Raw genomic sequence first — 27,942 nt, forward strand, 5'->3', positions numbered from 1 at the left:
CAGCTCTGCTATGCAAGAACCCTTACTTTGAAAGAGCCTATGTCCATATTCAACATGGTGGCCAAGCTGTATTCAATTTTATTAGGAGAACATTGAATGATGTTGTAATATCAGGCATTAGAAGTATTTGCTAATTAGGAAGTTGTTAGTATTGTAGGGAATTGCTATTGGGATTTTTGCAAAGGGAAGGAGACTTAATTGTTGTCATTGTTGCAATATTGCGATTATTCACTGGCACCACAAGCGTTAGATCCTAAAAATAAAATGTTATTTCTATGGGTTAGATACTTAGACAAGAGTAAGGTACAGTCACATTTTTGAAAGTCATGACCTGTGTGTCAAGTTTTAATAGTGGAACAATATGGTGTTCAATCTTGATGATTATAGTGGCAGTCGCTGTTTCGTTGAGCCGTGTGATGTTTGATTAATAATGATTTGCCTGTAGTTAACATTACATTGTTATATGGGTTGGTTAAAGGGGTAAGTTAATTTCTTCTAATGCAACCCAGGCCTTATCTTGCCATTCATTTTTATATTAAGAATAATATTTCTTTTTTTATTGACAAACACTCCATGTTCTAATTTTTTTAAGAAAATCATCCTCATATATAATAAATTCTATTTGTTTGAGTTGTTTTTTTCCGTCATGTGTGTGTCCACCTTCACTGAATGCATGCGCGCTCCCGTGGCCAGGGGCGCACTTTCTATCCAGGCAGGCCCCAGGCCCTAGCAGACGTTTGATGGTTGCCGTGGTAACTTCAAACAGCTAAACTACAAGGCAGCATAGTAACTTGGTTGTTAAAGCTAACGTCGCTGGAAGCCGCAAGCTAACATTAGCTAATGTTGATAAGCAGAAAGCAAGGTTTTTATTTCTTCAAATGTTTTTGATTGAAAAATATGGTCCACGACGATTTACGAGTTGAGTGGATCCGACAGTGCGTATCTGCCGGTTTCAATTTACCGGACGGTCCCAACTGTGTCGACGAACTACTCAGTCGGGGAGATGGAGAAGAAGAAGAGAAAATTATAAATTTTTTGAACGTGGTCTCTGAGGAAGACTCGCCATCATGTCTTCTGTTTTTCAAAACTATTAGAGAGGAGGAAATAGAAGTTGAAATTCCAGTCGGTAAGTTGGCAAAAGGTGTGCCTCTCATGTAACGTTAGTTAGCTTGTGCTAGCATTACGAGAATAAGACTGCATCTAACTAAAGTTAACAGCTACAACGTTTATAACCACAGAAAGGAGTAAAGATAGAGACTCTTCAGATCCTGACAAGTCCTGGACTCAAAGTGGAGCAGAGATAACATCAGACTCAGAGGAGACATATGAACAAAGTCCCAGCCATGTGAGATCAAACTTTAAATCCATCCCTCTTGTGTTAATTGCTTTCAAATTGCAGATGTGTTTGAAATGTATTTGTGTAGTGTTGATGGAGAGGAAAACAATGTTATGCCAGGATCAGACTTCTACACGAATTCAGCCCGATCTTGACCCGACGGACACGTATTGTTTTTGTCTTTTCAGACGATTGAGGTCCAAGTGGTCTATCACATTGAGCTTCATGTGTCGGTAAACGAATACCCAGAGAGATTTTTGAAATCCAGTCTGTTCTACTTTCTCAGGAACACTAAGGGTGAGAAGACCGATCAGTATCATTACAATAAAGCATGTTCAAGCCTCTATTGCACATAAAAAGGATTAACCAAGATATTGTTATTTGTGTTTTAAATAGAGACCATTGTTGAACCACTGGACATGAATGAGGCCAGTATGCTGATGCCCAGGCTCTTTGACATTGGCATGCATAATGGCCAACCCCTTCTTGTGCTGCAGAACAAACTTGCCCATGTAAGTAAAATGAAAATCAACAAACAACCAGCAGCAACCAGAACTAGTCAGACAAAGCTTAATGTAACAACAGAAGAACTGTCACCATCAACCATGTATAAAAAACTTCAGATTTTCTGAATAAAGAATATTGTTAATGACTTTCAGATCCCGAGGATGAATCAATGAAATATCAATGCCACTCACATTTTGACATTGTGTTTCTTGTCAGGTGTATATACCCTTGATTACTGCCTACCAGATGAAGATAGCTGGTGCAGGTTATGAAAGCGGAGCAGTTTCTCCTCAGGAGGAGACCAGTGAAGAGGGTGCAGAGGAGAGTCCAGTGAAGTCAAGTGGGCAATTCACGGTTCGTGACGAGTTGCTCAACAGGATGTACAAGTATTTGGGCATGGTCAATACAACTCTCCAACACCTTCAGATTCAAGGTTTGATTTATTAGATGTACCAAGGGTGTATTCTTTTTTATTTCAGTAATTTGTCAATATTTAAAAACAAATATTTTATTGAACTCTGCAGAATAATCAACTTGTAATTCCCAGTTTTCTCCCTAACTTTTAAGCATATTTAGTGTTGTCCCTGCCATGAAATGACTTTGCTTACTGTAAACTGTTATGAAGACTGTCCTCTTGCAGCAGGAAATAGAGCAGCTTTCAATGCAGCAGAACATCAAATACACATGAACTTTAGTTCAGTTTTTTTTGGTTGGAAAATAGAGAAAACATCCTTAAATATACTGCTCGTGGTTGTTTTTAATGTTCATTTCATAATAAACAGTACAATCTAAAGATCAGTCTCTTTGTCACAGATGAGATTACGCTGCACATCCCTGAGCTAGACCTGGAGCCGGAGATGGATGTACTGCTGTCTAATCCAGAGATGGTAGAGAAATTGGAGCAATGTGTGATGAACTGGCAGACTCAGATTACAATTTTTATTGAGGAGCAGCAAACCAAAAAGCCACAGGTTTGTAACTCTCCCTGTATTCTGAGTTTCAACCCAGGCAGGCTTTGTGGTGTAAGCTGAAGGATCTGGGGTCAGAACCAGCATTCACATGTATAGTTGCTGCTGAAATGTCTGAAATATAACCAAGAAATGAAGTCCCTGTCAGCTCAAAATGAAATTATTAGGTAGAAGAAAGCATAAAACATACGCTGTGACATCCATAGACCAATGTATAACGTTCAGGTTTTTTTTTCCTCCAGGCACCTGGCCCTTTGGCTGAGATAGCTTTTTGGCAGGAGCGTGCATCCATCCTTAGTGCTCTGAGTGAGCAACTCAAACAGCCTGTAGTAAAGAAGATTGTGGAGGTGATGACCAAAGCAGGTGCAGGCATTGTTCAGACCCTGGAAGGAACGGTTGCTGAACTTTATAAATACCGTGTGGAGTCAGATGATAACGTACGCTTCCTCAGCACACTGGAAAGACACTTCATGGTGAGCTGCACTTTTTATAAATGCATTATTGATGAATATTCTTTACATTTATAACCTCTTTTCTTTAACAATGAACAGAACTGACAAAAGCTGGTGGTTACAAAAGCACACACATTTGCGAAGAATATTTTTTCTAAATCAGAATTCTGACTACAGAAGTGTTTTGTTATCCTCACCTTCACTTCTATCAACGTTGGCCTTTTCTGTTGTAGAATCTGGGTACTGGAGCAAATTTTAGTGTGATCCTGGAGACCATCTCTCCTCTGATGAGCAGCCTGCAAATTGTGTGGATAATCTCCTGCCACTATAACACAAATGAGCGTATGGTCCCTCTAATGGAGCGTATCGCCTGGCAGCTATGTGAACGTGTGACTCAAGTAATTGATGTCCAAACGTTATTCAAGTATGTGTGAACACTTTTATATTTTACATTGGTGTTTCGGGGCTTAGAGAGAGTATGTAGCTATATTTTATAATGTCAATATTGGTCAGTTTTGTTGTTTCAGTGTAACTTAACAATGTGTTGTGCCTTGGACAGAGATAAAAGGGAAGTGGCCAAATCCAAGGTACATGATGCTAAGCAGTTCCTGGAACTGTGGAAGTCATCCTACTTTGAAGTGCGCGCTGAAATTGAAGAATCCGGCAGGGATCAACGCTGGGAATTTGACCGTAAGAGACTGTTTGAGAGGACTGATTACATGGCTTCCGTCTGCCAGGACCTGTACAATGTTTTTCAGGTCTGTGTACATACACTTTATAAATACTGACCTCTCACTCAATAACTCCACATGAGAATGTATTATTAATGTAACTTCGGTTTTAGAAAGAGTTATTTCTAAAAAAAATTTTTTTTTGTACAGATTTTGGAGGAGTTCTATAACATCTTTGGTCCAGAGCTAAAAGGTGTGACCGGTGACCCAAAACACATTGATGAAGTGCTGTGCAGAGTGGATAGTCTGGTTTTGCCTATTGAAGATGTCAGTTTTAATCCTTTCAACATCTGTAAGATGAGCAGCTGGAAAATGATCATGCAAGACTTTGACACTACGGTTCAGGTAAGTTTAGAACATCTAGAATGCAGAAGTTGTGAAAATATGGGTTCTGGAGCAACAATTTAATTAAGCATTGTTGTAGCAATGTGCTTGTCAGTTTGCACTAATACAATTGCATAGTTACTTTGTGCCGTACCTCCATTATCAAGCTGATTCACATCTCATGTGTCTGCTCAGGCTATTGAGGGAGAGGCCATCAACTTCATTGATCAGTCTTTTAAGACACTGCGCTCTTCAGCTGCTGCCTTTGACATGCTCCTGAAATTCAAACACATCCGCTCCAGAGAGGCCATCAACAACCATTTGATGAGAAAGTTTAATGACATCCTGGCTCAGTATTGCAAAGAGGTACTGTACTGTGAAATTAAGAAAAAAGTTGTGGTGGAATTTCCAGAAACACCATGTAGTGGTAAGATGAGACAAGGGGAAAACTTAGGTAACATCAGGTCTCTCCTAGATCACAGGTCAGGGGACGAGAAGATCTGGCCATACTCCATCTTTCTTAGTCTGAACCAGGTTTAGGTGAGCATCTTTGTTATGGTGCTGTCAATATCTTTGCATAACCCAAACTTGACAGCTTGAGTGAGAGGTATATGTCTTTAGGAAATACACAGACACTCAGAGATGGGATGGCACTACATGCACTACATGTGGTTAACTGTATTGCTAATCCTAATTCTCCTTGGTCAAGAGTTCATTAAATGCTTCTGTGTAAGTCATCAAAGTATGCCGAATCTTATTCACATATGTGATTATGAGTTGTGCTGCTCCTGAGTTTATCCATAACAGCCGTTAAGTTTAAATTAAATGATGTGATAATATCAGATACAAAAAGAAAGCTTCAGTTGATGAACAGTGAGCTCATGCATGTGTTTTGCAATGTGACTTACATTGTAAGCAAGGGTACAAACTTAGTTGACTTATCACTGCATTGCAACTAACTACATTTAGTCACAATCACTTTTGTAGAATGCTTAGGTCTTTTTTTTTGTAGGTGGACAGCATAAATGAAATATTTGAGGAAGAGAAGGACAAACCACCACTAAATAAAAATGAGCCTCTTGTGGCAGGAGCCATCAGATGGGTTCAATCTCTTATCCACCGCATAAAACACACCATCCTTCCCTTCCTGAAAGTGCCGGAGATGCTGGAGAGTGAACAGAGCAAAGCGGTGAGTTATTTACTGTTACACAGCTGTATAGGTCAGTGTAAATATTGAAAGCCTTGATGTGACTTTTGCTGCATTCTGCTCAGGCCAAGGACAGGTATATAGAAATGGCATTGCAGCTCACGGACTATGAGAAGAAGAAGTATGACTACTGGCTGGCTGAAACGGAACACAACTTGCCATTGCTAATGAAAAAAACCCTGTTTGTTATGATTACCGATGAAAACCAAATCCAGGCAGAGCTGGTATGTATCTCTTGCTATTTACTTCCTTAGACTGTTACTCAATATTGTGCAAAATACATCCTCAATAACTATTTCTCAAATGCCCTGCATTTGTTTTGATTTTTCTCATTTTAAGGATGTTCCACCAGCCAAAATCAGCCTACAGAGGGGTGAGCGATACATTGTGAACTTTGCTCCAGAGATCAAAGAAATCATTTCTGAGACAAACAACCTTGTGTCACTGGGCTATTCTGTGCCTTATCTGGCTCAAAATGTTGCTCTACAGGAGCACAAATTCATCAGGTAATGATAATCACCAGTAACTGAATACCAAATCATAATACCACTGCTTGATGTAATCTCTGGCCTGCCCTGTTTCAACCTTGGTTTCAGGTATGTGACTGGTTTGAACAACCTGGTCAACTGCTACCACTCTGTAATGGACAGCCTTAGTGAGGCAACGTTCATTATGCTGGCTCAACAGATCAAAGCGGTCAAAACCGAGATGCAATTTGGATGTAAAAGACTCAACTGGAATTCTTTGGGTATGGTGCATACAGTAGCTGAAATGTCAATTTAGTCTGATTAACGCACACATGTGGTCCAATGAAATTAGTATTGTCTGTAAAATTGAAATCAGATAATATGTGTTTGGTTTTAGGCATTACCGACTTCATCAACCGAGGCATTAAGGCTGTCTCTAAGTTAGAGTTAGTTGTCAATCAGATTCAGAAGAATGAGAGGGACATTGAGTCCAAGTTGCAGTCCATGGTGATGGCCAACTTACTGAAATTTCCAGTCCCAGATAAATCAAACGATTTACCAGGTGGGATACTATTTATTGGATGTAATGATTATATTATGAAAATTTAAACTTATTTTCATTGACTTAATCGCATGTTTTTTCAAGGTGTCAAGGAGTTCTGTGAACGTATTGAGCGAGAGCGCACCAAGACTGTGAATTTGCTGAGTAGGAAGTATGCAGACATTGGACCCCTCATCACTAAGACAGAACATTTGATCATGGGAACCAGCAGTGGCAAAGCCAAATGTATGGCAGATTATTACATGTACTGGGAACGCAAGGTGCTAGACTCCCTTATAAAGATGGTGCTGAGGTAATAACATGATATTACTCTTTTTGAAGTTATCTTCTTTGTGAGCAGTAATAATCCCTGTTCATTTGAAATACAGTACAATCTCTGTCTCAACCACTATAACAACCCTCTTGTTGACTTTCACATTAAGGAACACCCAGGCCTTCAACATGGCACTGAGGGGAAGTACCCCGCTTTTCCAAATTGATGCCATCCTGTCTGCCCCTAAGATTATGTTGCAGCCCCAAAGCAATGAGATCTACTGGCTGATCATGCAGTGTATCAGAGACTGTGTAGAAAGCACCAAGGTAGGATTCTCCTAGGTACTACTGCATTTGAAAAGAATATTATTTTTAATTCAACACTGACAATGTGACTTGATTCTGCCCATATTGTTGTGTTTCAGCAATTTGTGCGTTGGATGCATGGCACCTGCATTGAGTGTCCTCCACAGCGTGTGGGTAGTGAAGATGAGGTGGTGATATTTAGCTTCTACAGTGATGTGTGGCAGCATCCGCAGATAAATGAGAGCGCCATGACAGTGTCCCAGAACATCCAGCGGCTGCTCTTTGCTCTGGATCAGTACCTTGTCCACTGGAAACGCTATCGGCCCCTTTGGGAAAAGAACAAAACCATCGTCAATGAAAAGTTTGCTGCAAGAAAACCATCCTGTGTCATGTATGATGACAAACTGCAGTTCCTTTCTCGTATCAATCAGGAGGTGATGCTAGAGCCTTTGTTTAAGAATGAGCAAGTCATCCATCTCAACCTGGAGCCTCTGGCTCACACAGTGCGGGAGACGGCTGAGTCCTGGATCAGTTCATTAGGTAGCCTGCTCAACAAGCCTGCCAAAGAAGATCTCTTCAGCTTGAGAGATGAACTCATGGTATTGAATAATGCTACACTGTGTTCCGTATGTTTTTATAGTAAATATTCTTTGATTTTTATGTGTGATTTATACTTCTGGTTATTTTATACAACAGCAACTCTCCGAGAACTTGAAACAGAACCCTGAAACATTTGAAGATCTGAAGTCTGTCCTTGGCACCATCTCAGACATCAGGGACATGTCCCTAGATGTGGAGATGAGATTTACTGATATCCAGGAAAAATACAGAACACTGGCCATGTACAAAGTGGAGGTACTGTGTGTTTAATGTTAATTGATTGCCAATTGAAAGCTTACGTTGATATTGTTTCCCTTGTTGAACGTCTTAGGTTCTATTTTCCTTTCTAGGTTGGAGAGGATGAACTGGAGCTGGTGGCCAATATTGTCCAGATGTGGAATGACCTGTTTGCAGAATCCAGACAAATGGATCGAAGTCTGACAGATGTTAAGAAATCATTTACTCAGGTAAGACATCAAACCTACACAATCAGCTTAAACAGAAAAATTTAAAGTACAGTTTTTCTTTTTTTAGATATGTACATTTACAGTTCTCTTCCTATTCTCCCTCCCGTACACTCCAAGACTACAAAGGTAAAGACTGAAGAGTTTAAGCAGGAGTTGTCTATCTTTGCTGAAAGCTTCAACATGCATGGTCCTGGAGCTGTGGGAGATGATTTGGAGAAAGGTACTTGTGCACTTGGACCTTCAGTTGTTACATCCAGAGCAATAATATATGATGTTACAATTTGAAATGTAGTGGAGCAACCATTCATTCCCTTTTGTTCTTTGCAGGACTGACCATAATGGGAACATATGAGGCAGAGCTTGCCAAGATAGTGTCAGGACGGCAGGAACTAGCTAATGCTGAGAAGCTGTTGGACCTGCCAGTCACTGTGTACCCAGAGGTTATCAGCATGCAGAAGGACATGAAGGGCTTGAGACAGATATATGGTGTCTATAAAGCTCAGAAGGTCAGATGTGGTAGCATATTGGGACACATTACACATAATTCTTGTCAACAGGGTTTTTAAAGTATTTCATGTGTTTGTCCTTACATCTTTTAGGATGCAAAGGCAGAGTGGTCTCAGACTTTGTGGGTGGATTTAAACATCCAGCTGCTACAAGAGGGTGTTGAGGCTTTCATCAAAAGCTTGAGGCAGCTGCCCAAAGATGTGCGGGCCTTACCTGTGGCCTTCTTCCTAGAAGGACGCATGAAGGAGTTCAAAGAGTCTCTGCCTCTTTTGCTGGACCTGAAGAATGAGGCCCTCAGAGACAGGTCAGTCTGCAGAATGACACCAGAACCTAACTGGAATAAATCTGACACACAAAACAAAATTAATGTAAATAAGTAGTATGATAACATAAAGTCAACATATGTTTTTATATTTTGGGACACAGACACTGGAAGGAACTGATGGAAAGGACCGGCACCAGCTTTGAGATGAACCCTGAAAGCTTCACTCTGGAGAACATGTTTGCTATGGAGTTGAACAAATATGCAAATGTCATAGGTGACATTGTCACCTCTGCTGTAAAAGAGCTTAGTATTGAGAAGGCAAGCTTACGTCTTTGTAAATTATCTCAAACTGGAGTTTATCAGTTTATCGGTGAAATCAAAAATACTTTTAAAACACAATATTCATGTTTGGGCGTTTGTGTCTGTGCTTCTAGGGAGTGAAGGAGGTGGTTGAGACCTGGGAAAACATGAAGTTCAGTGTGCTGCCATATTTTAAAGGCACCCAGGAACGTGGTTTCATTCTGGGTGCAGTGGACGAGATCCTGCTGAATGTGGACAACGATGCCATGAACTTACAGAGCATGGCGGGCAGCCGTTTTGTTGGACCTTTCCTTGGCACCATACAACAATGGGAAAAAGACCTGTCCCTTATCAGTGAGACCATAGAGGTCAGTGAGAGCGGCCAAATCTCCCATTACACTTGAGCCGATCAACAAAAATCCCTACTGAAAAAATATTTCTTGCACAGGTGTCATTGCTGGTACAACGAAAATGGATGTACCTGGAGAGCATATTCATTGGTGGAGACATTCGCTCGCAGTTACCGGAGGAAGCCAAGAAATTTGATAACATTGACAAAAAGTTTAAAGAAGTGAGTGTTGCTATAATATTAGCCAATTAAAGCAAAGTACTCTATTACTGCACATCTCAAAATAATAATCTTCTTCTTAATTTGTTTGTGTAGATAATGAGTGACGTAGTGAAGGGTCCAAACATTAAGCGGTGTTGCCTGATTCCCAACCGGCTAACAGACCTGCAGGCCCTGAGTGATGGTCTAGAGAGGTGCCAGAAGAGTCTTAATGACTACCTGGACTCCAAACGAAACGCATTTCCTCGCTTCTTCTTTATCTCAGATGATGAACTGCTCAGCATCCTGGGGAGCAGTGACCCTGCCTGTGTCCAGGAGCACATAATCAAGGTATCACGCCACTACAGACAAAGCAAGAGAGATAGGAAATTAAAAAGTAGGAATGAGGAGGATCACTGTCTGCCATATGTGTGAAACACTTCCCTGATATTTTTCTTTTCTTTGTTCCACAAGATGTATGACAACATAGCATCTCTGAGGTTTGATGTGGAAAGTAATGGAGAGACAGTAGCTGGAGCCATGGTGTCTGCTGAGGGTGAAGTGATGGAGCTGAAGAAGTCCATCCCAGTGGAGGGCAGGGTGGAAGAGTGGATGACGGGAATACTACTGGAGATGAGGAGGACTAATAGGCTTATCACCAAGGAAGCAATCTTCCACTACTGTGAAGACAGGGGCAGGTGTGTGTAGATACTACATTTGTGTTTGAGCATGCAAATGAGCCACACTAAATGTGTCATTCCCTTGTCTCTCAGGGTGGATTGGATGTTGCTGTACCAGGGCATGGTGGTGCTCGCTGCAAATCAAGTGTGGTGGACCTGGGAGGTAGAGGATGTCTTTAAAAATGTGGAGAAAGGAGAGAAATACGCGCTGAAGAACTATGCTAAGAAAATGCACCAGCAGATTGATGAGCTGGTTACACGCATTACACAACCTATGAAGAAAAATGACAGACGAAAGATAAACACTGTGCTTATCATTGATGTCCATGCAAGAGACATTGTAGACAGTTTTGTACTAAACAGGTAAACTTAACCTTTGCCATTTTAAAAGTTTTTTTTTTCATCGCATATGACATTATAACTCATGCGTTTAAAGGTGAACATTAATAAAATAGAAATGTTATTCTCTTTCCAGTATATTGGACGCACGAGAGTTTGAGTGGGAAAGCCAACTCAAGTTCTACTGGGTCCGGGAACATGACGACCTATTTGTGCGTCAGTGCAGTGCTTCATTCTCTTACGGCTATGAATACATGGGGTTGAACGGTCGATTGGTTATAACCCCACTGACAGACCGTATCTACCTCACCCTCACGCAGGTCTGAAAAATCCTTGCAAATTTGTATTACCCAACACCCAAGCAGACATATGTAAATTGTTCTGTCAGCTTGTTTTGACAACATCTGTATGTGGGTGTGTATTTGTGATACAGGCCCTCTCCATGTACCTGGGTGGAGCTCCTGCTGGACCAGCTGGTACAGGAAAGACAGAGTCCACCAAAGATCTGGCCAAGGCTTTAGGCCTGCTCTGTGTGGTAACAAACTGTGGTGAGGGCATGGACTACATGGTAAGAAGCCTACACTCAACATCTTCTGAAAAATATCTTAGAACCATAACCACACTAGCTCTATTACTCAAATTTCTTTCCTCTTTGTATACAGGCTGTGGGTAAGATCTTCTCTGGCCTTGCCCAGTGTGGAGCGTGGGGCTGCTTTGATGAGTTTAATCGCATTGATGCCTCAGTGTTGTCAGTTATCTCCTCCCAAATCCAGACTATCCGCAATGCTCTCATTCTGCACCTTAAGAGGTTTCATGTAAGTCTGTTGTTATGCAGAACCAATAAATACATCGAAAATAATCAAAGTTTTCATGTAAATTCATGGTTATTTAACAAAGAAGGGTATTTCACTCGTAATCATTTAAGATGATAGCTTGCTTCTGTAGCCTATACACAGAAGAGTTGTTGACCTGTATTCCCCCTAAATCACCTCCTTCTCACTATGCACATCAGTTTGAAGGGCACGAGATCAGCCTGGACGACCGCATGGGGATTTTCATCACCATGAACCCAGGTTATGCAGGACGCACAGAACTGCCAGAATCAGTCAAAGCCCTCTTCAGGCCTGTGGTGGTCATTGTGCCTGACCTGCAGCAGATTTGTGAGATCATGCTCTTCTCTGAGGGCTTCCTACTGGCCAAGGTGAGGGACGCTCACACAAAGCACAAATTACATTGTTACTGTTTAGCTGATGCTCTCATCTTGGGTAATCTGTAATAACCCATGCATATGCAATATTACTATAATGCACAGATTTCTGAATTACCTGAGAACACTAATATAAATTAGGTAATTCAGGTAATTCAGAAATGCAAGATAATCTATAATTAATTACTAAAAATGTTCTGATATTTTTAAGCACAGAAAGGCAAATTGTCATATAAACATGTAAAAACTGCTTACTGCTACACATGCCATATTGAGGATTTCATGTCTGCAATTTTCTTCAATTCAGGTGCTGGCAAAGAAGATGACAGTACTGTATAAACTGGCACGTGAGCAGCTGTCCAAGCAGTCTCATTATGACTTTGGCCTGCGAGCCCTGAAGTCTGTCCTAGTGATGGCCGGAGAGCTGAAGAGAGGCTCACCAGACCTCAGTGAGGTAAAAAGAAAAATATTTCACATTTTATTTTCCTAAAGTAAATAGAAAATGTCTCCTTTTTGCTTACATTCAATATGAAACTAAGAAGTTATGTATTTACTGTATGATCCCTCAGGTATAGACTGATGCATGATTGCTGTTGGGAAAATGTTGGGGATTTGCAAGATTTAGATGAGGTCTTTTCGGTGTCTCCCTAACGAAAATTGTTGCAGATGCCACAGAGAATAAAGGAAAGCAATACTTCTTGTCAGTTTTTTTGTAGTAGGGTCTGCAGTCTGGCCTAAAAACTGAATCTAGTAAAATACCATCACTCAGCTCCATGTTGAAAAATACAACACTTAAAACACTATAAATCTACTTTAAAAAATGTTTTTAGATCTTTAGGTCACATAGATCTAGAATTGTGATTGGGTGGGTGATTTCTGCTGAAAAAAATAGCAGTTAATTTGATATGACAGATTTCCAATCTTATATAATCTTAAAATATTAATTTTGTTCGTTCAAGATTTTGAAATGCTTTGTGTCTTTTGACATTTATTCGCTGTTATTTCCATCTTTCCTTTCTACAGGACGTGGTGTTGATGCGTGCTCTCAGGGACATGAACCTGCCAAAGTTTGTGTTTGAGGACGTGCCTTTGTTCCTCGGACTGATCTCAGATCTGTTCCCTGGGCTAGACTGCCCTCGTGTTCGCTATCCCAACTTCAATGATGCTGTGGAAGAGAGCCTGCAGGAGAACAAATATGTCATGCTGTCTAACCAGGTGTCTCATCTCTGTCTTAGTTTTGATTCTTTGAGATACAGTTTTTCCTACACAGCTGAAAGATTGTTGAGTTACAGCATGTGAGTGTTTAGTTGTTGATATACCATTTTCTTTATGCTGTCTGTGGCTTCAGGTGGATAAAGTGGTGCAGATGTATGAGACGATGATGACCAGACACACTACTATGGTTGTTGGCCCAACAGGTGGAGGGAAATCGGTTGTGATCAGCACATTATGTCAAGCTCAGACTAAGTCAGTTTATATCATCTAAGTTTACACCACCTCCCTAATCTTTTGTGTGAACAATAGTGACATTTATTTTATCTCATCATCAGATTGGGATTTCAAACCAAAATGTATCCCCTGAACCCTAAAGCCATGAGTGTCATTGAACTTTACGGTATTCTGGACCCTGACACTCGAGACTGGACTGATGGGATCTTATCCAACATCTTTCGCGACATCAACAAGCCTACTGACAAAAAAGAGCGGAGGTAAAAAAGAAAACTTAAAGGAAACATTTAAAGTGCTCATATTATGCTCATTTTGAGGTTCATAATTATATTTAGAGGTTGTACCAGAAAAGGTTTATGTGGTTTAATTTTCAGAAAACACTATATATTTGTTGTACTGCACATTGCTGCAGCTCCTCTTTTCACCCTGTGTGTTGAGCTCTCTGTTTTAGCTACAGAGTGAGACATCTCACTTCTGTACTATCTTTGTTGGGAGTCGCATGCGTAGTAAGTACTGCTTGTCAGTTGCAGAGCATGAGGGCGTGCCACGCTAGCAGCTAAGCGAGCATTATAATGTGTGTTACAAAGTAAGTTACGGAAGTAAAGGCTGGACTACAATAGAGCTGTTTGGAGCAGTTTGTGAACAATGTTTTCTGTTGGAGATGTTAAGTCCCTTTGGGATGGACTTTGGGCTTTTTCACTTTGTAAACCTATAATGTGCACAAAAAAGATATATAACACAATAAAGGAAAGGGGAAAAGCCAAAAATCATAATATGAGCACTTTAAGTAGTTCAATATGCCAGTGTCATTCATTTATACAACATAAACACGTGAATTTGACTCTCAGGTACATCCTGTTTGATGGGGATGTAGATGCTCTGTGGGTCGAGAATATGAACTCAGTGATGGATGACAACAAGCTCCTCACTCTAGCCAATGGAGAGCGGATCCGTTTACAGAATCACTGTGCCATGCTATTCGAGGTTTGTCTGAATTTCAAGATGGCTGTCAGCAGAATACCTTTCCCTAAATTTTTCTGCAAAGCAACTTTTAGAGCAATAATGTAACAAACGTCACCATCACAGGTTGGTGATCTGCAGTATGCTTCCCCTGCTACTGTTTCCCGCTGTGGGATGGTTTTTGTTGACCCCAAAAACCTGCGATACACCCCATACTGGCAGAGATGGTTGAGCGACAGACCTGATGGGGTATGAGAAAAAAAACATATACACTTTGAATAACTGCACATAATTATAGTTTGATAATATCTCAACACTGTTTTTGTTTTTTTCTAGGAACATAAAGTGCTCAACGAACTGTTTGAGAAATATGTGCACAGGTCTATTGACATGATTGTGGATGGTATTGTTGATGGCAAACAGGGCCAGAAACTGAAGACTGTTGTCCCTCAGACAGATCTGAACATGGTAGGTTAACCTCATCCATCTTAAATGTACTCCAGAATTGTTGTATTTATGCATTAAGATTAGTATAGTCCCATACTCGGACTACTTGGATGAATTGTGCATGTGTTGGCTGTGTGTGTTCAGGTGACTCAGTTGTGCTTGACACTGGATGCGCTACTTGAGAGTGAAAGCAGCAGCGCTGAAGTCCTGGAGTGTTACTTCCTGGAGGCTCTGTACTGCTCACTGGGGGCCACATTGCTGGAGAGCGGCAGGATCAAATTTGATGAGTTCATCAAAAAGCTTTCCTGCTTAACCACAGTGCATGATGAGAAAGCCTTGGCCGGACCTGGTGAGATCCCAGGTAAAAAGCAAGGACTTAGATGATTATGAAATTAGTACATCAAGATTATGTAGTTTTAAATGTACAATTTTAGTTAAGGTTTGTGGGTAACATTTGATGTTGTATACTAGGAAACAGGGTTGGGAGATATGCCTGTGTACTGTATAATATGAAATTGTCCATCATTGCAGGCATTGTTGGAAATCAATTAGGGGGATATTTGTTTTATGGTTTTAGGTTGAATGAATTAATATCATGACCCAGTTTTACTTTTGACAATTTTATTTTCCACATGAATATGTTGAAGTGCCTTTAATTAATGTTAATATTGATAACACAATGTCTGCATACAGGATACCTCCCGACTCTGTATGATTTCCATTTTGATGGAACACAGGGGAAGTGGGTTTCCTGGAGTTCCCTGGTCACCAAATACATCCACAACCCTGAGATGAAGTTTGCTGATATTCTAGGTAAAGATCAATTCTCTGAGCTGTGAGGCAAGGACAAATTAGGTGTCCTGCATACATACATACATACATACAACTTTTTATTTTTTTTGTGCCCTTTCGAGCTCCTTCTGCCACTTTGATTTGTCCTTCATCTTTGCTTTAGTGCCAACTATCGACACCACAAGAGCTAGCTGGATCCTGGAACAGATGGTGAAGATAAAGAGGCCAGTGCTTCTGGTTGGAGAGTCTGGCACTTCCAAGACCGCCACCATTCATAACTTCCTGAAGAATCTCAATGCAGACGCAAGCGTAAGTTTACCATCTAACTACGGATGTGTACATTTATTATTTCACTTGAGTTTAAATTCTTTAAATTTTTCTTTTTCTAGATTACTCTGATGATCAACTTCTCATCCAGAACAACTGCAATTGACCTGCAGAGGAACTTGGAGGCCAATGTGGAGAAAAGGACCAAAGAGATCTACGGGCCTCCTATGGGAAAGAGACTGCTTGTCTTTATGGATGACATGAATATGCCAAAGGTACCTACTCCATGCTCTTAAACACCTATCTCCTTCACTGTGACAGTTATTGTGTTTAACATTATTGTAATATACTGTTTGCTCGTCCAGGTGGATAATTACGGCACACAACAGCCCATCGCCCTTCTGAAGCTGTTATTGGACCGAGGAGGCATATATGACAGAGGGAAAGATCTTAACTACAAAATCCTCAAGGACCTTGGTTTTATTGCTGCCATGGGAATTGCAGGAGGTGGGAGGAACGAGGTTGATCCCCGCTTTGTCTCGCTCTTCAGTGTCTTCAGCATCCCCTTCCCTGCGGTGGACTCCCTCCAACTTATCTATGCTTCCATTCTCAAAGGCCACACCAGAGTGAGTATCTCTTTCCCACATACAATACATATCAGAATCATCCAAAACAGTCAGATTTAATAAACTTGGTCAAATATTTTAGGCATTTGAAGACATCATACAGAAGGTTTGTGATAAAGTCACCTTGTGCACACTGGAACTGTACAACAACATCATCAAAGATCTGCCACCCACTCCCTCCAAGTTCCACTACATCTTCAACCTGAGGGACCTGTCAAGAGTCTACAATGGATTGACCCTCACCAAACCTGACAGGTCTGATCTAGCACATTCACTCTACTGTATTAACAGATGAACAGGGACTTTGCAGTTATGTAAGTCTATGTGTTGAAATGTGTTTGCTTTACCTGATTTCTCTCTAACAGGTTTTTGACTATCACCCAATTTGTGCGTGTCTGGAGAAATGAGTGCCTGAGAATCTTCCACGACAGACTCATTGATGAAACTGACAAAGCTTTGGTAATAATTATTAATGATAGTAGACATAGATATTTACTATAGATTCTCCTTTGTACTGACTGCAGGGACAAATACAATATGCGTAATTGTTCCTCCACCTGTAATTACAGATGTAGGCTCACCTACTGTATACTGAATAGTTTTGTAGCTTTCAAATATATCCAATGTGGGTTTTATGCCACCAGGTCCAAGGCCACATTAAGAACCTGATTGAGGAGCATTTCAAGTCAGACATGGAGGCAGTCATGAGGGACCCAATTCTTTTTGGAGACTACAGGACAGCCCTCAGTGAGACTGAACCAAGGGTCTATGAGGACATACAGGATTATGATGCATCAAAAGCTCTGTTTCAGGTACTGTCAACTTTGTTATTTATAGCGGGTGGGTGGTCTCAGTCTAATATTCATTTTGGAATGTAATAATTTAATGATGCAACAATTTGTTACAATTACGTTTGTATTTTCTGCAAAATTCTATCTTTAATTACAATGAAAGACCACTGTGTCTTTGTATTTTTCAGGAAATTCTAGAGGAATACAATGAGAACAAGTCGAGGATGAACCTAGTACTGTTTGATGATGCTCTGGAACATCTGACACGTGTGCACCGCATCATCCGCATTGATCGTGGCCATGCCCTGCTCGTCGGTGTGGGGGGCTCTGGCAAGCAGTCCCTCACCAAGCTCGCTGCCTTCACTGCCGGCTGTGAGGTTGTAAAATACAAGAACAATGACGATTGTGGGGAAGGGCAAATGATTCTCAATGACGAAGAAATATCAAATTTTCATTTCTTAAGGTTTACAGTAATAAAGATAAAAGTCATATATGCTACAATGACACTTAAGGCAGAGCAAATAGACCTTTTTATTAACATGTTCACTTGACAACACATGCAATGGGGGAATATGTACACAAGAATCATCTAGAATATTTCCATTTCCTGCCATGAAAATGTGGCATCTTAGTTTTGAATATTTGACTCAGTACAATCTTAGCTTTAGTGAAGCATTGGAACAAAAAGATTTGGAATAAAGTTATAGTTGACTCACACTCATTGTGGAAACAGGAGTCTTCTTATTTTAAAGCTGCTAAAGGAAACATTGAAAAGGAAAATTAGGGTTTGAGAGGTTAAGCAGCATTCAACTATACCTCCATAGTCGTGGTTCTTAACTCTGATTTCTGTGTTGTAAAACATCACATATAAAGAAATATTTGCAAGGAAGCATCATAGTAGTAATGGAATCTGCTTTTCCCAGGTGTTTGAGATAACACTAAGCAGAGGATACAGTGAGTCAAACCTCCGTGATGACCTGAAAGCACTGTACTTGAAGCTTGGCATTGAAAACAAGAAGACAGTGTTCCTCTTTACTGATGCCCATGTTGCTGAGGAAGGCTTCTTGGAACTCATTAACAACATGCTCACCTCAGGTTGGATATCACTCTAAACCTCATGGCTCACACTACATTTATTTTTCATAAAAGCCACGGCTAATACTGATCATGCCCTCTCTTTATAGGCATTGTTCCTGCATTGTTCCCTGATGATGAGAAGGAGTCAGTTCTTAACCAGCTTCGTGATGAGGCTCTTACGATGGGAGCAGGTCCTTCTAAAGAGAGTGTGTGGCAGTACTTTGTCAATAAGAGCGCCAACAATCTACACATTGTTTTAGGCATGTCTCCAGTGGGAGAAACCCTGAGGACACGCTGCAGGAACTTCCCAGGTGACATTAGGTGTCAGGTTTCACTTGATTTTATTATAATTTCTCATTTTATATCACTAACTGTGTGAACGATTTTCCCCAGGACTGATGAACAACACTGTGATAGACTGGTTCCTTCCATGGCCTCCACAGGCGTTACTTGCGGTGGCTCAGTCTTTTCTCGGTGTGTAATTACATACACTTATATCTTCTTCTTTTTTTAAATGCATTTGTTATAGAAAATTTTATTTTCAGACAGCCATTTGACTTTATTTAACTGTAATGAGACCTACCGCTGGAATATTATTCCTAAATCTAGGTTTAAGTTTTTTTTTAAGAATTCACAAAGTTTTACTGTTTTTTTTTCTCTACAGGTGAAAGTCCAATGATTCCTGAGGCACACTCTGCAGCAGTGATAACTCATGTATGTATGGTCCATAGCTCTGTGGGTGACTACAGCAAGCAATTCCAGCAGAAACTCAGACGCAGTAACTATGTTACTCCAAAGAACTACTTGGACTTCATTAGCACCTATTCTAACCTCTTGGAGGATAAGGACCAATATATACTGGGTGAGAAGATGGAACATTTTTGAAATTCTGTGCCTCTGTGTGAAGGGTTAGACTGGTGCCCCACATCAACTGTGCAATGTTTGTGATTATTTAAGAGAATTTTGTTTTGAGAACTTGTTCTCTCCTGTTCCAGCTCAGTGCAAGCGTCTAGAGGGAGGTTTGGACAAACTGAAGGAGGCCAGTGAGCAGCTGGCTGAGCTGAATATCAAGCTAGCAGAGCAGAAGGTGGTCCTCGCTGAAAAGTCCACAGCTTGTGAGGCCCTGCTGAATGAGATCACCACAAACACGACTGTAGGTCAGTGAGTACCTGCATGTCATCAGGGTTATGATAAACACAGTGTACTGTAGGCTTCGGAAACTAAACACAGCTGTTACAAACCACTTATCAATAACGTTTCCTTTCTTAGCTGAGGAAAAAAAGACTCTGGCTGAAGACAAAGCCAAAGAGATTGAAGTGCAGAACAAAGTGATAGCTGTTGAAAAGAAAGAAGCTGAAAGTTCCCTGGCTGAGGCTCTTCCGGCATTAGAAGCAGCACGCATTGCCCTGCAAGACCTGGAAAAATCTGATGTCACGGAGATCCGGTAAACACTCCTCCTTATTTAGAGCATCGTTTTTATTCTGTTGTTGAAAGCATACGATGATGGCCAAATTCATCAGGATGAATGAATAGACTAACAATGACATCTGTAATGCAGACACCCATACTAAACCTCCCAAAATGTACTGTATGTTGGGTTGATAAATATTCTGGAATGTCGAGCACTGATTATTCATGCAAAACCAGGACTTAACTTACCTGACCAAAAAAAGCAAACTTATGCCATCTCTTACTCAATACTCTCCTTTTATCTGCCTTTTTCTGCTGGTCCATTGTGCAGATCCTTTGCCAAGCCACCCAAACAGGTGCAGGTGGTTTGTGAGTGTATCCTGGTGATGCGTGGCTACAAGGAGATCAGTTGGCAGTCAGCCAAGGGAATGATGTCAGAGGCTAACTTCCTGCGCTCGCTGATGGAAATGGACTGTGATTCTATAAATAACAACCAGGTCAGGACTGTCAAAGGTAAGTGGGCTTCATGACTTATGAATAATAATACCAATATACTGTATATGACAGTAGCATTTGCATTCGCATATGGCAGGTATACTACAGTTGTTTTCTTTGCAATTTCCTCCTGGCTAGGCTTCCTAAAGAACCTCCAGACGAGCTTTGAGGAGATGCAAGCCATCAGTAAGGCCGGCTCAGGATTGCTCAAGTATGTCGAGGCTATCATGGGTTACTGTGAAGTTGCGCGGGAAATAAAACCCAAGAGAGAGAAGGTAATGTAAGGTTTGTACATGCTAACATGCTCCATAAGAAGGAAGACAGATTGAACAGCCATATTTCCAATATTTATTTAGGTGGCCCGACTAGAGAAGAACTTCTTTCAGAGTAAGCGGGAGCTGGAGCGCATTCAGAGTGAGCTTAGCGATATCCAGAAAGAGTTGCATGCTCTTGGAGAGAAGTACCAGGCTGCTATGACAGAGAAACAGCTGCTCCAGGAGGAGGCTGAGCTCATGGAGAGGAGGCTAATAGCTGCTGACAAACTCATCTCTGGCCTGAGCTCTGAGAATGAACGGTGAGGCTGTAAAAGATGCAACACACAGAGTCACAACTCTTAACCTAACTTAACCAACGCTGTGCTAAGAGTTACTAATTAAATTATTTTTAATCTCCTTTTCTTGGTCCCTTCTTGGTCACCACTCAGATGGACACAAGATTTGGAGGAGTTGAAGCAGCGGCGCGTGCGTCTCCTGGGTGACTGTCTGGTCTCTGCTGCTTTCCTGAGCTATGTAGGGGCCTTCAGCTGGGACTTCAGAAATGAAATGGTATACCAAGTATGGGTTAAGGATGTGCATGAGAGAGGCATCCCCTTGAGCCAGCCTTACAGAGTGGAAACCCTTCTGACTGATGAGGTAGAAATCAGCAGGTGAGAAGGAGTGTGTTCTCACGGCAGATTTTGACATTTGAGAATACAATCTGCAATATGAGTTTTACCAAACAAATGACAGGAATTCGGTGTTGTGGTAGCAGAGTAGGTAGGAGCTTATTGCACATATGTGGCCTTGTCTTTATTTTGGCTGTACACTAACTATTGGGCTAACTCTGTGTCAAACAAACCCTGTGTGACAGATGGGGCTCAGAGGGCTTGCCTCCAGATGAGCTGTCAGTGCAGAATGGAATTCTCACAAGCAGAGGGAGCCGTTTTCCAATGTGTATTGACCCACAACAGCAAGCCCTCAACTGGATTAAGAAGAAAGAAGAAAACAATAACCTAAAGGTACAAAAAGTTTAATTTCTCCTACATGTTATGGGTCATTACTGCTCACAAGTCCTGGAATGATTGCTTTAGTTAGCTTGCCACTGCTGACAGCCCCAGAATCAGCACTTTGGAAAGAGTCACAACGTGAGGCCCTGACAGTGTCATCATCCTTTCTTCCCCCAGATCTCATCCTTCAATGATCCAGACTTCCTGAAGCAGCTAGAGATGGCCATCAAATATGGCTTCCCATTCCTTTTTCAAGATGTAGATGAGTACATTGACCCTGTGATTGACAATGTCCTGGAGAAGAATGTAAAAGGAACAGAGGGCAGACAGGTCCTCATGCTGGGTGACAAGGAGGTGGACTATGATCCCAACTTTAAACTGTACCTCAACACCAAACTGGGTAACCCCAAATTCTCCCCATCAGTGTTTGGAAAAGCCATGGTCATTAACTATACTGGTAAGATTCTTCGGCATGGCAAGCATAGTTTTTGTCTGTAACATTTGAACGTCATGTTTTAAATGCTTTGTCTGTACTGTATGTGTCCATTTATTGTATCTATGTTACGTGTAGTGACCCTTAAGGGTCTGGAGGACCAGCTGCTGAGTGTTATCATGGGCTTTGAGAAAAAGGAGCTAGAGGAGCAGCGCGAGCATTTAATCCAAGAGACAAGCAACAATAAGAATCTGCTGAAGAACCTCGGGGACTCGCTGCTCAGAGAGCTGGCCACATCTGCAGGCAACATGTTGGATAACACAGAGCTGGTTCAAACTTTGGAGGAAACAAAGTCAAAAGCCAGTGAGGTCAGTTTGGCTACAGCAGGAATCATTGAACTCATGGAAGAATAGCATTTTTCCTGAAGTCATTAATTCTATTTTTCCCCGTTTGATGTTGTGATCATCAGGTATTTGAGAAACTGAAGTTGGCTGAGAAGACATCTGTGGACATTGATAAACTGAGAGACGGCTACCGGCCAGCCGCCAAGCGCGGTGCTATCCTGTTCTTCGTACTGACAGAAATGGCTCTGGTGAACAGCATGTACCAGTACTCTCTAGCCTCCTACCTGGATGTGTTTGATTTTTCACTGCGCAAATCTCTGCCTGACTCCGTCCTGCTCCAAAGACTGAAGAACATCATGAACACTCTGACATACAGTGTTTATAACTATGGCTGTACAGGTAAAGAATACAGATTGAATAGTGAAATAGATGGAACGGGATAATTTTCTTAAGATAAAGCACATATTTATGATTACTTTGCGGATACTATAACCTGAACTGACTCCATATTCTTAGGTCTGTTTGAGAGACACAAGCTGCTCTTTTCCTTCAACTTGACCATCAAGATTGAGCAGGCAGAAGGGAGGTCACCTCAGGAGGAGTTGGAGTTCTTTATCAAGGGTGAGATATCCAGAGAAGTTGAACTCTTCTTAAATGTAGTTGAGAGTAGATCACAGCACTCAAACAAATGTTTGTGCACACAATGGTAAAAGAAAATGTTCTTCCACCATTTTCACTCAAATGTTTTTTCACTTCATGCGGAAAGGTAATCTATCCCTGGAAAAGAGCACGCGCAAAAAGCCTTGTGACTGGCTCGCAGACCAGGGCTGGGAGGACATAGTGAAACTAGCAGAGCTCTTTCCTGAGCAGTTTGGCTCTCTGCCTGACGATGTGGAGAAAAATCCCACTGACTGGAAGTCTGTAAGTGACCACATTGACAGGAATCACTATAGGCATTTTACTTAGTCAGTTGAGAGTCTAACCCATATTTCTTTTCTCCTCAGTGGTATGACTTAGATGGACCAGAACAGGCTCCATTTCCCATGAAATATGGGGAGAACCTGTCAGCCTTTCAGAAGCTTCTGTTGCTGCGCTGCTTCCGTGTTGATAGAGTTTACAGAGCTGTGACTGACTACGTTACTGTCACCATGGGCGAGAAGTGAGACTGTCTCTGTTGAAATTATGCAGTTAAAGATATATATACAGTTTATATATGTATATAATGTCTCTGTCACTACTTATACAGTTTATACAGTGTATTTATATACACCACTGTGGTGCAGGCCAAGAAGATATAATTATTTGCACAAAGATAAATCAAGCCCTAAGTTTTTATGTGTTTTCTTGTGTTTCCTCTCAGATATGTGCAGCCCCCTGTGATCAGCTTTGATGCGATTTATGAACAGAGCACACCTTCCTCCCCCATTGTCTTCATCCTGAGCCCCGGCTCTGACCCAGCTACTGACCTCATGAAACTAGCAGAGAGGTCAGGCTTTGAAGGCAACAAGTTCAAGTTCCTCGCTATGGGCCAAGGCCAAGAGAAGGTACTGAAGACTTGTTTTGTGTTCAAGTAGAATGAGTATAGGAAGTACAGTGTTTCCTTTAGGATGTTTTTTAGCAGGGGGGGGCAGGTCCGAATGAAACAGAACTGACACTTTGCTGCAACACAAACAAATATATTTATTCATCACCTCTATTCACACACACAATGAGGCATATTTTCAGTTGTGATTGAACTGTATTTTTTGAGTTACTATATAGGCCAACTTTGATCTTGACATATAGGCTAAGCATTCTGTAGCAAATAACAGTAAACCCACTATTAATTACATTATCTTAATGCAGTGTAACTACTTCAGCATGTAAATAATGCACCTAAAATACAAACGTTCTCCGACATGCACTCTAACAATGCAGCCCTATTTCTGATACCGTGGGCGGCAGAAATGTTGCCGTGGGGGGCCGCCACGGTCAAATCAACATAGAGGAAACACTGAAGTAGTCACAAACAATAAAAAGTAAAGACGTTGAGGGTAACTGTCTTCTGTATCTAAAATAAAGGTGGCACTGCAGTTGCTGGACATGGCGGTGTCTCGTGGTCAGTGGTTGATGCTACAGAACTGCCACCTGCTGGTAAAGTGGCTGAAGGATCTGGAGAAGTCCTTAGAGAGGATCACCAAGCCCAACCCCAACTTCCGCCTGTGGGTCACTACCAACCCCATTCAGGATTTCCCCATTGGTATACTGCAAAAGTCTCTAAAGGTGAAACACATTTTCTATTTACCTTCAGCTGTGTTTTCTTTAGATTTTTGTGTAGATGGCAGGATTTCTAAGGTCTAGTAGTGAGCACAAGGATTAGTATGAATGAATGTTTTCTGTATGTTTTTTATATCTATTTTGGGAATATGACGATGTTGCATTTCCATTACAAGGTGATACTTTTTCTTTTATTGTACACAGCACTAGGGAATAGCCACAGTCACAACAGTTTTTCTATTATACGAAAAGCAAGTCTTGAAAGCTTAATATGAGATCAAATGGCTTGTTTATACTGGTGTTTTGGTAGTAAACATTTAGCAGAGAAACTACAATAATAATAGAGGCAGGATTTAAAAAATTTCAGTGTATTTACATGTACTTTAATATTGTGTGCAGGTAGTGACTGAGCCTCCCAACGGTCTCAAGCTGAACATGAGAGCCACGTACTCTAAAATCTCCCATGAGACCTTGACTGCATGCCCTCACCCTGCCTTCCGCAGCCTGGTGTATGTGCTGACCTTCTTTCATGCTGTGGTGCAAGAGAGACGCAAGTACGGCAAGATTGGCTGGAACGTCCCCTACGACTTCAACGAGTCTGACTTCTTTGTAAGTGACATGAGAGTCATTTCCACTACGTTTGAAATAAGCGATTTTGTTTGATTCTTAGTCTCTGTACAGTATATCAGTTATATTTCACTTTTCAACGGTTCATATAATGTAACTGTGTTCAACAGGTGTGTATGGAGATCCTGAACACCTACCTCACCAAAGCTCACAACCAAGGAGACAGCAATATTCCCTGGGGAAGTCTTAAATACCTTGTTGGGGAGGTTAGGCTAAATTCATTGTGTTTTAATATATTGTATATCTATTTACTTGCTAGCTTATGCTGTACGCTTAGCATGCCTGTGTAATGTTCTGTAGGTGATGTATGGTGGGCGGTGTATAGATAGCTTTGACCGCAGGATCCTGACGGTCTACATGGATGAGTACCTTGGAGACTTCCTCTTCTACACATTTCGCTGCTTCCACTTCTTTAATAACAAGGACGTAGATTACAAGATCCCTCAAAATGGGCCCAAAAATATATATGTTGGTCAGTCGTTATTTTCATTACTTCACAATCTCTTCCTTTCAAAAAAAAAAAAAAAATCTGTCATCACTCACAGCTTTATCCTTCTATCTGTTACAGATGAGATTGAGACCCTGCCACTAGCAAACACACCAGAGGTAATGGGTCTTCATTCCAATGCAGAGATAGGATACTATACTCAGGCAGCTAAAGACATGTGGACTCACCTAATAGACCTGCAGCCTCAGACAGGTACGATTCGGCATCTTTCATTTCTCTTGCCTCTTAATTTATTTCAAAGGAAGAAATTGTAACGTTGCTTGCCTGAGTTCAGAGTGTCGAAGAGTATCCCTGGAAGTAATTTCTACTATTTTTTTAGAAGAAGAACCCGTTCCATACTGTTGAGTGTTTTCTTTACTCTCTATGCCACCGTGCTGCCATGTGCTTCCTCTCTTATGGTCTTTAAACACTCTTACGTCTCAGGGGAATCTGGTGGAAGCATCAGTAGAGATGAGTACATCAGCCAGGTGGCCCAGGACATTCAGAACAAGCTGCCCAAGTTTTTTGACATGGACGTGATCCGTAAAGGGTTTGGCATGGACATTTCCCCGACCTCAGTGGTGCTGCTTCAAGAACTGGAGCGCTTCAACAAGCTAGTGGTCCGAATGCAGCGCTCTCTGGCTGAGCTGCAGAGGGTGAGAAGGAGGGGTAGAGGACAACAAGATATTGGGGAAACAAACAGACAGGTGTCGCATGTTTTGTTGTTGTTCTGATTCTCTTGTGTTCCCTAGGCCTTGGCTGGTGAGGTGGGTATGAGCAGTGAGTTGGATGAGGTCGCTCGGGCCCTTTTTAATGGTCACATCCCTGCCATTTGGAAGAAGTTGGCACCCGACACTCTTAAGTCCCTCGGCAACTGGATGAGCCATTTCAAGAGGCGTTATAAACAGTATAGCTACTGGGTGAGGACGGACACACACTATCACAGAGAATTGCTTACAGTAAATGTATTCTTTTCTATTCTAGCATTACAGAATAGTCAAAAAACTGGTTGAGAATTTATCTTCATGTGTGATGTATCCGTGTATCTTGTGTCTACCAGGTGGATGAGGGAGAGCCAAATGTTATGTGGCTATCTGGACTCCATATCCCAGAGTCCTACCTGACTGCCCTGGTCCAAGCCGCATGCAGGAAAAATGGTTGGCCTCTGGATCTTTCCACACTGTACACACAGGTGACCCAGTACCGCAGTGAGGATGAAATCGGTGACAGACCTGGACAGGGTAATGAAATAACACTCACCATATGCAGCATGATCAGTGATGAGTTATATAGACTGATAATGTTTTTCCCTGCAGGCTGCTTTGTGTCTGGCCTGTATCTGGAGGGAGCAGACTGGGACACAGAGAAGGGCTGCCTGGTGAAGAGTAAACCAAAAGTTCTGGTTGTTGAACTGCCCATTCTCAAAGTCATCCCTGTAGAGGCACGCCGTCTCAGGTTACAGGTGTGGACCACAGGCACTACAGGCCTCCATACAATACTTTACTTCACTATCTTTTTTTTTTTTTTTTCAACTGTCATATGTATTTGTTTTGTTTTTTACCCCAGAATACAATACGGACACCGGTGTACACCACGTCTCTGCGGAGGAATGCGATGGGTGTGGGGTTGGTGTTTGAGGCAGACCTGTTCACCACCATGCACATTTCCCACTGGGTGCTCCAGGGAGTCTGTTTATGCCTCAACGCTGACTAAAGACAGCCCTCAGCCTCACTGAGCTGGTTAGCTTTCACACAGTCGGTTCCAACGTGTTAATTAATAACATAATTAATGCCTGATGTCTGTTTTTTTTTTTTAATTGATAGAGACACAAAAGAAAACTCATTGTCTACTTCATAGCTTTCATTATTTTCTCACTAGATGGCAGCACACAACAGAACTGGGCTCTGGGCATTAGTTTTTACAGTGGGCTGAAGTACAGGCTAGAGTGGGTCAGGATCTTTCAGTCCTAAAAGTCTACTACTGTTTATTAACGAATAAATGTTTGCAATTCAGTTCAATCATGTTTAATCTTTTTCTGTCTTAAACAAAATATTTCACATATGTGTCTATTCCTAAAAAGGTAGTAGTCAGTAGATGCTGAATATTTCTGCTGAGGTTTTTAAAGGAACATAATCTGCTGCATACAGTGGAAAATGTACCATTGACCAAAGGCTGCTAAAGTTTTCCACTTTA

The 27,942-nt window shown here is 41.4% G+C and overlaps 1 protein-coding gene across 1 annotated transcript; it reads left to right on the forward strand.

The window, feature by feature from the left end:
* Positions 1–725: 725 nt before the first annotated feature.
* On the forward strand, positions 726–27,724 carry dnah10 (dynein axonemal heavy chain 10). Its single transcript, XM_028578476.1, has 78 exons — positions 726–1,126; positions 1,239–1,345; positions 1,525–1,633; positions 1,733–1,848; positions 2,060–2,276; positions 2,657–2,814; positions 3,054–3,284; positions 3,497–3,687; positions 3,823–4,021; positions 4,145–4,339; positions 4,514–4,684; positions 5,331–5,507; positions 5,591–5,749; positions 5,865–6,031; positions 6,122–6,273; positions 6,390–6,554; positions 6,639–6,846; positions 6,977–7,133; positions 7,232–7,711; positions 7,809–7,967; positions 8,063–8,179; positions 8,297–8,399; positions 8,507–8,685; positions 8,779–8,990; positions 9,113–9,269; positions 9,386–9,619; positions 9,700–9,822; positions 9,916–10,149; positions 10,273–10,496; positions 10,572–10,841; positions 10,954–11,137; positions 11,251–11,385; positions 11,480–11,632; positions 11,830–12,018; positions 12,332–12,478; positions 13,048–13,239; positions 13,373–13,491; positions 13,575–13,733; positions 14,322–14,457; positions 14,560–14,682; positions 14,770–14,901; positions 15,025–15,241; positions 15,574–15,693; positions 15,836–15,981; positions 16,062–16,214; positions 16,305–16,565; positions 16,648–16,820; positions 16,931–17,024; positions 17,210–17,377; positions 17,545–17,733; positions 18,280–18,451; positions 18,541–18,744; positions 18,827–18,907; positions 19,098–19,295; positions 19,429–19,590; positions 19,703–19,877; positions 20,175–20,356; positions 20,477–20,613; positions 20,695–20,912; positions 21,042–21,263; positions 21,467–21,614; positions 21,780–22,059; positions 22,174–22,403; positions 22,505–22,778; positions 22,896–23,000; positions 23,146–23,300; positions 23,384–23,538; positions 23,740–23,923; positions 24,441–24,641; positions 25,035–25,244; positions 25,373–25,468; positions 25,563–25,734; positions 25,831–25,962; positions 26,194–26,405; positions 26,502–26,669; positions 26,810–26,990; positions 27,066–27,211; positions 27,316–27,724. The coding sequence occupies exons 1-78, from the start codon at positions 898–900 to the stop codon at positions 27,460–27,462; spliced, it is 13,737 nt and encodes a 4,578-aa protein (XP_028434277.1). The 5' UTR covers positions 726–897; the 3' UTR covers positions 27,463–27,724.
* Positions 27,725–27,942: the final 218 nt, after the last annotated feature.

The sequence above is a fragment of the Perca flavescens genome, chromosome 5 (genome assembly GCF_004354835.1).
Source record: "Perca flavescens isolate YP-PL-M2 chromosome 5, PFLA_1.0, whole genome shotgun sequence".
Lineage (NCBI taxonomy): Eukaryota > Metazoa > Chordata > Actinopteri > Perciformes > Percidae > Perca > Perca flavescens.

Coding starts and splice junctions, on each gene's coding strand:
- dnah10 (XM_028578476.1), top strand. CDS start 898: ATGGTCCACGACGATTTACGAGTTGAGTGGATCCGACAGTGCGTATCT. Junction 10,497..10,571: donor TACTGTGAAGACAGGGGCAG/GTGTGTGTAGAT, acceptor CTTGTCTCTCAG/GGTGGATTGGATGTTGCTGT. Junction 18,452..18,540: donor TAACAACATGCTCACCTCAG/GTTGGATATCAC, acceptor CTCTCTTTATAG/GCATTGTTCCTGCATTGTTC.